General features: G+C 35.7%; 1 protein-coding gene across 5 annotated transcripts in view; it reads right to left on the bottom strand.

The window, feature by feature from the left end:
- Positions 1 to 12,234, bottom strand: part of LOC138715292 (acyl-coenzyme A oxidase 1-like) — a 150,948-nt gene that overhangs the window by 32,911 nt on the left and 105,803 nt on the right. For all 5 annotated transcript variants that reach the window (XM_069848050.1, XM_069848055.1, XM_069848049.1 and 2 more), the window contains 2 exons: positions 2,690 to 2,809; positions 2,078 to 2,202 (listed from right to left, as the gene is read on the bottom strand). In XM_069848050.1, coding sequence (XP_069704151.1) covers positions 2,078 to 2,202; positions 2,690 to 2,809 — 245 coding nt within the window. The remainder of the gene's footprint in view (positions 1 to 2,077; positions 2,203 to 2,689; positions 2,810 to 12,234) is intronic.

The following is a 12,234-nucleotide window of genomic DNA, read 5'->3' as shown; positions in this document are numbered from 1 at the left end:
GAATATTTCCCTGCTATGTCCAATAATAACAATTGGATTTGCAATCCTTTCGAAGAGTCAACAATTTTAGAATCCACATTAAGTGTAGATCAAAAAGAGCAGCTTCTTGAAATTTCCACTGATTTTCAGTTACAGAAAAGTTATAAATCTTTGTCATTAATTGGTTTTTGGTTCAGTTTAAAGGAGTTCCCAGTGTTATCGAATAAAGCCATAACGGCTTTATTACCCTTTTTCATCCACATATTTGTGCGAAAAGTCGTTTTCTTCTTATGCCTATTTAAAAAATAACTACAGAAACAGACTTTGTGCTGAAAGTGATTTGAGACTTTATTTAACTATTGTGGTTCCTGACCTCAAAGCTCTGTGCCATGGAAAGCAGGCGCAACCTTCTCACTGAATTCCAAGGAAGAGGTGAGTAATTACAATGAAAACTTGTATTTATTATTGCAACTAGGCCTACACGTTGTGTAACTTTTAAGCCGTAACTAGAATAACTATAGATTTTAACCGTTAAGGGTTAAGTTAATTTAAGGTTATTAAACCTTTTGCTCGGAATTAAATTTTATGTCTACTGTATGTATATTTAAAAGTCAGATCGTTGTGGAAGGGGTTCACGAGTCGAAAAAGGTTGGGAACTGCTGCTTTAAACGATTTAGTGTGTAATCTTTTGGAGACACTGTTCTCTCATTGTTCTGCAGTAGACAAACAAGATGTTTTAAAATATGGCAGATCAACACCTCACATTAATATAACTGTGGAGTGAAGTGTAAGGTAAAAGATTTGAAAACGATCTGAGAAACATAATTTTTTTCCCTGTGGATTTATTGCGGTGTTTGATTTTTTTTTATTATTTTTTTAAGTTTTCTATTCAATAGAATATTGCTTTGATTTACGTGTAGCTGCATGATTTTACTGTATATTGGAAGTCACATGTTCTGAAGTTGATTTAAAATATCAATACAGTTTATGAATATGATTGTGATTTTGAATTTTGTTATGTGCAACTAATACGGTATTTCTTTATTTTTTGTGTATACTCTTTTAATTTGATGTGTTGTATAATATGTTGTGTTAGATTTTTGTCTTTTTCATATCATGTGGACTTGTGATATATTTTGTTGGAACAGTGAATTCTTTGGTGTTAAAGGGGCGTAAGCTTCCAAAAAGTTGCAAATTTGTATGTATTATATGCTGTGATTTTCATGAAATTTAAGAGAGTGGTCAATATTACATTAATCCAATATGGCCACCATATAGCTTACAAAATCGTTCACAACGTCACTAATGATGTCACAGCCATCCATCGATTCCAGGAAATTACCTAGAATTCTATTGACCTTCACCTAATTTATCTGGCACAAGCCACCATTGATTTTAACTAAGACTGTAGACTGAAAATTTTTAAGCCAATCAAGAGTTCAGGACTGTAATATATTTATATAGCTTAAGTTGTTAAATTTAAGAAAATGACAAACTGATTGATTTAAAATCAGCTTTATTAATTTAATGTATGTTGTAATAGAATATTAAAACTTACTAACACCTCTCTCGCCAAGCCAAAGGGAGAGAGGCGCAGAATCCATGTTTACCACGGTTAACACATAGATACCTTCGTTGTGGCCCTGTCCTTAATTAAGTAGGCCTACAGAACAGGAAGTACAGTACCAATAATCCTAAAAATGCTCTATTTTGAGGCTAAAGTGGAACAGATCCCTCACAGGAGCTCGTAACACAGTACGAATTACTGTATTATCATTACCGTATTATTATTATTATTATTATTATTATTATTATTATTATTATTAGTTGTAGTAGTAGTAGTAGTAGTGGTAGTAATAGATGTAATTACAGCAATTACATATAAGGAAATGGCAGTATGCTACTACAGGAAAATAAGTGTAGGCCTACTGGTACCACGAGAAAACTTTTCCAGCTTCCTTTGTCACCATACTGGAACAGAAAAAAAAAAGCACGCGGCGCGCATATGCACACGCACGCACGCACGCACGCACGCACACACACACACACACACACACACACACACACACACACAAAACTTCAACAATATACAACTTACCTCCAAAACCTTGGCATTTTTCATCAGCATTTGATCACGAGGAATGTGAACATTTTGAAATGCAAGGAAGCCATTGTTAATAGTGTGCATACCAAATTTCGTTCCAATCTCACCAATTTTCATACCTGTAATCAAAGAAAAAGATAGTACAAATCTACTACCAGTAGTACTTGTTAGTAAAACTAGTACCTACCTAAGTTTACCATCATAGTATTCACATACTCTTCGTCTATATAAACTTGTCTCTGTACATAAATGATGGGTTAGTGTGCTCAAGCATGAAGGATATTTTTTAATAATTTCTAATAAATCGTCATGTTATGCTTATGCAAGTTTTGTATAAACGCTCTAAATAAACTACTGGTACCTGTTACTTTTCACATGCACAATTCCTATGTGAACTGACTCATAGAAATTTGAAATTGGTTAGGAGAAAAGTCTTTGTGCAGTTGACATTGAGAAGGATAAAAGGAGAGGCAGAATCATATATGCTGAAAACTTTTTTTTTTTTTTCATAAAAACTCTAAATTGATTTTTAGACATTTTATAAAAGCAAATTAACCTGACACACACAAGACATTGTTCATGCTTTGGATCGCTGGAATTTTATACCTGGCATTGGTTCGTGAGTTTCCTCATCTCTGAGTTGAACTATAAAGATATGCACACCACGATGAACTTCTTGTGTGTACAGCTGTGCTGCTACAACGGCATAATTTGCTGTATGTCCCACTGAAAGCAGAAAATTAATGTTTTTATAAGTTCACAGAAATGCCGAGGTAAAAGTATAATCTAAAGTCATACGTTCAGAGAATATAAGACTCTTCTTCTTCTCCTCCTCCTCCTCCTCCTCCTCTGATACGTGCTTCCTGTCTCATGAAGTGCCAATTACATGATATTTCCGATATATTTCCTCTGCTACTGACCTAAGTTCTGTGTTCTTTAATATGGAAGAAAATGAAACATGAGATCCTAACTTAATTCTAAAATTTTCCATTATTCTATCTGAATGCTTAAAGCCCAATACAATATGGTCAAGAGTTACGAGTTACCTCTTCTAAATTGCAGTCATTGTATAATAGTGTGTCAGAGAGGTGAAATCTGAACATGTAGGGCTAACAGAAATACCAGTATGTCCAGTTCTTGCTCTGGCTGCAATGGTTACCACTTGCCAAGAAAGTAATGGCATATTAAGTTATTTGGCCATTTCAAGAGAACATACAGAAACATTCTTGCTCCAATGGTGGTCCAGCGATCTGTCCAATACCACCTAAAAGTCATATCTGCCTAAGTAATACACGTGAATAGAGGAATTCTTTCTTGTGCCGCAATCCCAGATTCCCAGCCAACTCACAATATGCAGGTATCCACTATAGTGTTACATCTGTGTGTTTTAAGGATGCTAAAATATCCTGAATTTCAATTATTCTGTAAAAATAATCGGCAGGATGACACTGTGAGATAGCTTGCAAAGCAGCCGTTGAATCAGATAGAATGCATACCGTATTTGCTCGCGTAATTTGCGCACTTTTTAATTAACTTTGGCCACTGAAAAATTTAGGTGCGTAAAATATGCGGATTTTTCAAATAAGAGGTCCTGTTCTGAGTTCCGAGCTGCACGATTGCCGAACTGTTCCGCGAAACTTATCACTTTCAATTTATATGACGCGGTGTAATTGTTATGTTTCTTTCCCGTCTTGAAATACTGTATAAATACAAGTGCACATTAGAAGTGTTGAAAGTCAACTGAAATACAAGTATTTACGGTAGGGCTAATTTTCTATACCGGTAACTTGTCTCTACCAAGGACAAGCATTGTTAAAGTAGCGGGACTTTGCGGTTTCTTTCTGAAGCAGGTACTTCAGTTGCTGGTGAATGACCTACGATGGACTGTAGGAAGGAAAATCCCTACTACACTGAAAGAAATATGTACGTAATCCCTACTACACTGAAAAAAATATGTACCGGTATGTAAAATGTGTGCGCAAAATACACGGAGCAAAAATAAAGTTCAAAATAATCCCTTAAAAATTAGGGTGCGCAAAATACGCGGGGGCGCAAATTACGCGAACAAATACGGTATTTACCTGCAGTGTAAACTTGATGAAGACATAAGAGGTGCATCAGTGGCATTAACTCAGCATCTATACTAGATATTGGAAGAGAGACTACAAAATAGGCTACTTTCTTAGCTGTCCCCTGCAAAGAACTAGCTCCCATTCTGTTGTTTGAAATGTCAACTGATACATCGGTATATATGTATTTTAAAGCAATCCCTGTACCTTGATTCAATCATATCCATTGCTTTCTATCTAAATATCTCGCAGAAAACTTTTTTCTTACTCCCACCAGAGAGCTCAGAATTTACACAGCCCGGTATTTTGACCATGCAAAGGTAGCATAATCATTAGTTTGACTATATCTCATGGAGTCTTAGGGTCAACTATGGGAATTAATAGAAGAGTCTTAGGGTTAACTATGGGAATTAATAGGGGCACAGAGGCTCCATTGTGGGTTTTCACCTTGATGTTGGTGAGGGGGTGTAAGCTAGTTCATGTTTAAAAACATTTGAGACTGCATCTGCTGCTTAAACATCTTCATATCGATAACAGTGCGCCATAACAATGTACCAATATATGATCCATTTCATTCATTCATTCATTCATTCATTCATTCATTCATTCATTCATTCATTCATTCATTCATTCATTCATTCATTCATTCATTCATTCATTCATTCATTCATTCATTCAGAGTTTTCTGCTCAAGGGCAGATCTTTCACTGTAAACTCAGAATTCTCCAATCTTTCTTATTTTCTGCCATCCTCTTAGTCCCTGCATATGTCCTAATACCATCTATTATTTTATATCTTCTTCTGTCCCGAACTCTTCTCCCATTCAGCATTCCTTCCAGTGCATCTTTCAGCAGGCAGTTTCTTCTCAGCCAGTGACCCAGCCAATTCCTTTTCCTCTTCCTGATCAGTTCCAGCATTATTCTTTCTTTGCCCACTCTTTCCAAAACAGCTTCGTTTCTTGTTCTGTCTGTTCACTTCACATGCTCCATCCTTCTCGATATCCACATTTCAAATGCTTCAATTCGCTTCTCTTCATTTCGTCGTAATGTCCACGTTTCTGCCCATACAATGCTATACACCACACAAAGCACTTCACTGGTCTCTTCCTTAGTTCTTTTTTCCAGAGGTCTGCAGAAGATGTTTTTTTTTCTATTAAAAGCTTCCTTTGCCATTGCGATTCTTCTTTTGACTTCATGACAGCAGCTCATGTTGCTGCTTATAGCACTTGTTTATTTACAAGTGGATTTTAAGGAACCCGCAGGTTCATTGCCGCTCTCACATAATCCAGTCTCTATCATCATATCCCACCTTCCTCAAATCTATTTTAATATTATCCTCCCATCTATGCCTTGGCCTCCCTAAAGGTCTTTTTCCCTCAGGTCTTCCAACTAACATTCTATATGCATTTCTATACTCACCTATACGTACTACATGCCCTGCCATCTCAAATGTCTGGATTTTATGTTCCTCATTATGTTAGGTGAAAAATACAATGCATGAAGATCTGAGGTGTATAACTTTCTCCATTCTCCTGTAGCTTCATCCTTCTTAGCTCCAAATATTTTCCTAAGCAACTTATTCTTGAACACTCTTAACTTCTGTTTTCCTCTCAAAATGAGAGTCCAAGTTTCACGACCATAGAGAACGACAGGAAATATAACTGTTTTATAAATTCTAACTTTCAGATTTTTCGAGAGCAGAGTGGATTATAAAAGCTTCTCAACCGAATAATAACACGCATTTCCCATATTTATTCCGTGTTTAATTTCCTCCCGAGCGTCATTTATATTTGTTACTGTTGCTGCAAGATATTTGAATTTTTTCATCTTTTCAAAGGATAAATTTCCAATTTTTATATTTCCAATATTCTGGTCACGAGACATAATCATATATTTTGTATTTTCAGGATTTACTTCCAAACCTATCTCTTTACTTGCTTCAAGTAAAATTCCCGTGTTTTCCCTAATAGTTTCTGAATTTTCTCCTAACATATTCACGTCATCCGTATAGGCTCCGTGCATTGCAGGGAGAAATGCACCACCGCACTCTGAGTGGCGAAAATTGTACGTTCTTGCATGTTACAGCGCTAGCATCAGCCATCATCTCACCACGTATTGTCATGGCAGATTTAATAATAACAGTGGTATTTCAAAGTATTTTATATGACAGTAATCGGCCAAATTCTTCTAAAAAAGGTCGTTTACTTGCATAAAGTGGTCATGTATTGAATTTACAAGAAAAAAAGTGCCAGCACACAACCATGTATATCAACTTTCCACACATTATATGCTAAACCTAAGTATGCTAGTAAACTGTCTGGGCCTGACTCCCCATATGAAGAAAGAGAATTTAGTGGTTATAGTTCAATTTCTAATGAATCACAATTAAATGTCCTGGCTGGTGTTAACACAGACATTTTTAATTTATTTTTTAACTTACTGTTAGACACTACTCAACGCAAAATTAGTAAATAAAATAGACTTTTATGTTAGCCTTGCCATTTTCTGCCCTTTCTGTAATTTTCAATGTTCAGCGAGTACTATTTCCATAATGTTCCAATCTGTTTTACCTATACTTGCACACGCAACTAAAAAGTTTGTTCAAAGATACTATTAATGCAACATTGCCTACTGTTTTAAGGATAATTATCCGAACTGTAGAGCTATTATCGACTGCACTGAAGTTAAAACATAATAACCTCCTGAAATCAGTCAGAGTATATACAGATACTCTTTATTATAAGTCCGCATATACTGCAAAAGTTCTTAATGGAATTGCACTCTGTGGTATGGTAACATTAATTTCCAAATTTTATGGAGGTAGAGCCAGTGATAGTTTTATCACAAATGACTGTGGAATTTTGAAACTGATAGAACTAGGAGATCAAATTATAGAAGACAAAGGTTTCCCCGGAATAAAACTGTATTGTAGGAGAGCAATGCAATTTTGGTAATGCCACCTTTTATGAATAAAGGTCATTAACACATGATTAAGTTGACGACACTTATAATATTGCTAGTGTGCGGATAAAACGTTGAACACTACATTCAAGGAGTGAACGTGTATAACATATTTTTATAGCCTCCTCCCCACTAGTTAAAATTACCAACATAACAATCGAGAAGGCCAGGACGAATTACTAGGGAAATGGTCAGTTTCCCTAGTACTGAGTTCAAAAGCCTATTTCATAAAAGATACAAAGCTACAAGGAACAAGTTAATAGTGTAATGCAGCTGTTCTCAGCCTATGGTACGTGTACCACTGGTGGTACATGAGCCCTACCAGTGGTACCTAAACGGAGTGTGAAATAAAAATATGAATTATTGCAAATATAAAAAAACGTATATATATTTTTTTCAAACTTCAAACAATGAAAAAGTAAATAAAATAATTTCAATAATATGTGTTTGAATATAAAATTATTTCATTAATATCTGTTTTAATATGTCTAATTTTTGGCCAATTTCACCAAATTCGGCAATATTAATTCAATAATATCCAGTAAAACTAGACAAGATAACAAGTCAGGCATTTATATTAAAATACTATTACTGGTAGCTTTTATGAAACAAGGCTCTGGACCTCTCAAGTGTTATGTATATTTGTAACAAATTGTTGTTGTTTTCTAATGCCAGGCATTTGACAATAAAGTCATTTGACCTCTTGCACTCCAATATTTTTCAAAGATATTGTCATGGTTAGCCACTGACGCACAGATTTTGAGATGTTCTGAATCCATTTCTTGATTTGAGTTCCACAATGGACAGTTAGGAGACTGATATATTCCAATTCTATGCAGATGCTTGGCCAAACAGTCATGGCCTGTAGCCAATCTAAATGCAGCTACAGAAGATTTGCGTGGTAAATCGGGAATCAACTGTGGATTATGATGCAGAGAGTTCCATTTTTTCCCTTGAGATTGTGTTATCAAATTTTGTTTAATTGATGAACTAGTGGACTTACTCGTGTTAAATATGTAATATTTGTCCGGCTTACAGCTGTTTCAGTGCTTCACGCACCATCATCAGAGCCTACTAGATCGCGGCGTCATCTCGAACTTCTCTGCCTGTTAGGAGGGTGTGTTTTATTGTTGGAAGGTGTTGAAGTGTGGAGTCGAATAGTGTGTGTGTACTGAAATTGATAGTTCATCAATTAATTATATTCAAGTGTTAAAAGTGGTGTACGCAAGATTCAAAATAAATTTTGTTTGTTGAAGTCTAAGTATGTAGATTTAATCAATCTTTTCACAGAGGAATACGTAGAATTAGTAACAGGTCTGTAAGTAGCAGTGCTGCCCTTCTTTGCTAAAGCATCCGCATTCTCGTTTCCCAGGATTCCACAATGGGATGGTATCCATTGGAATACAATTCTTTTATTGAGTGTTATTAGTGGAGAGAGCATTTTATTTATTTCTGCTATTTGAGATGAAGGTGTGTGTCTAGAGACTATTGATAGAATAGCTGCTTTGGAGTCTGACAATATAACTGCATTTTTAAATTTATTGATGCGACAGAGAAGATTCCTGAGACTTTCACTTATTGCAGTGATTTCTCCATCAAAACTTGTTGTTCCATATCCAAGAGATCTATAAAGTCAGAAGAGACAGCACGTAACACCTGCACCTGCACCTTGTTCCCTGGAGATCAAAGATCCATCGATGTATAAATGAAGCCAGTTTTGTGGAGGGTACCTAATATTAATTGTCTCTAAAGACAATTGTTTCATTATTTCAGTGTTTACTTCTGATTTCAGTATTTCTCGTGTTAAATTTAGATTATTCTCTATATTTAATAGTGTTAAAGGGTTTGGTTTAATTTGTAAGTTTTCTTTTAAATTCGGGACGTTGATTTTCTGTTTTAATTCTTGAACCATGGATATGAAACTTTTTTGAGTTTTTAATCTATGGAGAGGACTGTATAATGCCAATTGTTTCCTGGTAATCTGATAAGTTTTTCATATTGAATCAGTGCTTTTTCTTCTATTATCATTTTGATGCTGTTAATATTAGTGAGGAATCTCATAGAATCTATTGGAGTTGTTTTGATTCCACCAGTGATGAGTCTGAGAGCTTGGTTTTGAACACGTTCTATTTCGTTTATGAAAGGTGAAGTAATTAAATTTCTCCGCAGTACGTCAGCACTGGCTGTATAAACATTTTGTATGTAGTGTTCAAAGTATTTCTAGAGCAACCCCATTTCTTTCCTGCTAGTCTTTTCAGAAGGGAGAATCTTTTACGAGCTTTTTCAGAAATATATTTCAAATGGTTGTTCCATGTTAACTTACTGTCGAAAATAACTCCAAGATATTTGGATTCATAAGTCCTAGGGAGGTGTTGGCCATTGTATTGGATATTAAATTATCTTTCTTTTTTACCAAGTGAAAATATTTGGTAGTTACTTTTGCCTAAATTGAGTGTCATCAAATTTGATGTATTCCAGTCATGTAGTTGATTTAGAGCTTTAAAAGCAGAATTTTTAATTTTGTCTCTATGTCTGTGAGATCCGGAAGTCCACAAAACTATATCATCTGCAAATAGTGCTATTTTCATGTTTGATTCCTCTAATAGAGAGGGTAAGTCATTTATATAAATATTGAATAAAGTTGTGCTGAGGACAGCGCCCTGGGGTAGATCTCGATATGTTTGTCTGTAATTAGAAAGTGAGCTATTGAATTTAGTAGCAATGAATCTTTGACTAAGGAATTCTGATATCCATCTGAACATATTGCTGGAGATACCTAATTTCTGGAGTTTTAATAATAATTTATATCTCCAAACAGAGTCATATGCTAATTGAAAGTCAATAAATATTGCCAAGGTATCTTCCTTTTTGTTAAAAGTGTCTTTTATTTCTTGGCCAAGGCGTATGACTTGTTCATTAGGAGAGTGTAATTGTCGAAAGCCAGCTTGTCTTGGTGATAAAAGAGTTTTAGATTCTAAATACCAAGTTAATCTGTTGGAGATCATTGACTCCATAGTTTTTGCTATCATGCTTAATAGTGCTATTGGTCGATAACTGTTAACATCATGAGCAGGTTTCCCTTTTTTGTGAATTGGTATAATGATTGCTTTCTTCCAAGCTGCAGGAATTGAGATGTTCCATGATAAATTGAAAATGAATAAAAGTACAGACTTGGCTTTTTCCCCCCAAATGTTTCAAAAATTCTGAATGAATGTTGTCGGGACCAGGAGATTTCTTGGTTTTTAAATTTTGTATAGCTATGCTTAATTCTTTGGAAGTAAAATTTTGATGGAATATTTCAGGTTTTGTGATATTGTTTTTATTATATTTATGTAATTCTCTTTTGATAAATTTGTCAGTTTTTTTGATATTGGGATGTAATCTGTGAGAGTTTGAGTAGTGTTTATTAAATGCATTTGCTATATCTCTACTATCTGTTAGTGTTTTGTTATTATGAATAATAGGTTGGCTAATATTTTCCTGTGTATTGGAAATATTCTTCAGAAATTTGGTTGCAAAACGGTATTTGTCGAATACAGGGGGGAGAGCCATTAATCCTTCCCACTGAAGGCTTTAAGGAACCAACCTGGACAAATACCCAATGTCCCATCCCTACCTTCCCGTGGTGCAGCTGTTAGTAAGCATAATTTTACAAGCTGAACTAAAGGGAGGGGCTACTCATCAATTAGCACTGGTCAGCTTGATGAGTTAATGACTGAATTTGGTATAATTTTCCTCTATTCAATACCTAATTCTCTCTTTACCCTTTCCTATCCAGTCCTCTGACTGAACTCTTACTTTCTTCGACCCCGACAGTATTAGAGCATTCGAGGCCTAGGGGTTCATTTCACTTTCCTTCCTACCCTTCCTACTTTTCTGTTCCTAGTGTTGACCTGCTATGGCACTAAAATCGTCCTCCAGTGGCTTAAGGAGGGAAAGTTGGTGATCAACAAGATCTCCCAACTAGGTCCAGTGGACCCGTCGACCAACAGCAGGTGTGGTCCTCCAGACATTCTGGGGGGTTGTGTGTGAATGAAGTAGCCACCAAAACATTAAAATATGGTGTTCACTTAAATCGGCTACAACTTGCCATTTAAAAAACACTCCAATATTTGTAACAAGTAGGGAGGGGGCTACAACACATCATTTTAACAAGTGAAATTGGACAAAATTAGATCACTGTTAGAAAGGAGTCAAAAGAAATCTATCGATCGTCTAGCAGCACAGTCTGCAGTTTCTCGTGGATCCGCACATACAGCAATGGTTCAAGGTTGACCTTCATTCATAAAGGGTGGCATTAAAGGAATTAGGGAACCTGTAGACAAACAATGAATGTTGTATTTAAATGTTAATCCTCTCTTTGAATTTTGTACACGAGTAGTTTTTACCGTAGAACACTTGCAATGTTGTAGAATACAATTATCCTGTTGTATTTTTCTTTAGAATGATAAAATATCTTATGGAACTTCATTATATCAATCATTCGTAATGTTGTACATCGGAATATTTTCGTCTTGTGCTTGGAATGGGAGAAAACCTGTAGCAATGTTGATGTTGACTGCAATAATAGTAGGTACATAAGAAAACGAACGTAAACAAACTTGGAGGTTGTGTTAATTACCTATCATAGCGTCTTCTCTTTCTTTTCCAATTTTTCTTTGTCTCTGTCGCTTTATGGATCTATCCGGTGGAACAAGAGAAGCATGTGCACTAAATTCACTCATTTTTACTGTGATTTGCAACAAAAAACATAATTACGTTTCACAACAAAATCGTATTTAAGCTACAACAGAATGCATGACCACCATAATGACACGTAACCGAACCACCCCCACCACCACCGCATTCAGTTTTTCCTTCAAATAATCTCTATTTTTGTTCCTAAGTGTACGACTTGCTTTCTTGCATGTCGAACCCAAGATCTCCGGGTATGTTGCACTCGCCTGGATACTGCCACAGTTACAGACTCACTGCACGTCGAACTCAGGTTCACTTTGCTTCAAGACTAACTCGAACTCAGGTCCACTTCACTCACTTGCTGCTGATTCACTGACTAACTCGCGGCTCTCTCGCCCCTTTTTATTTATTAAATCACAGGTTCTCGAATGTACTGCGTCGCAAA

This window comes from Periplaneta americana, chromosome 15, assembly GCF_040183065.1.
Source record: "Periplaneta americana isolate PAMFEO1 chromosome 15, P.americana_PAMFEO1_priV1, whole genome shotgun sequence".
Taxonomy (NCBI): domain Eukaryota; kingdom Metazoa; phylum Arthropoda; class Insecta; order Blattodea; family Blattidae; genus Periplaneta; species Periplaneta americana.
Note: the sequence above shows the minus strand (reverse complement) of the source record. Positions and strands in the feature narration are given on the sequence as shown.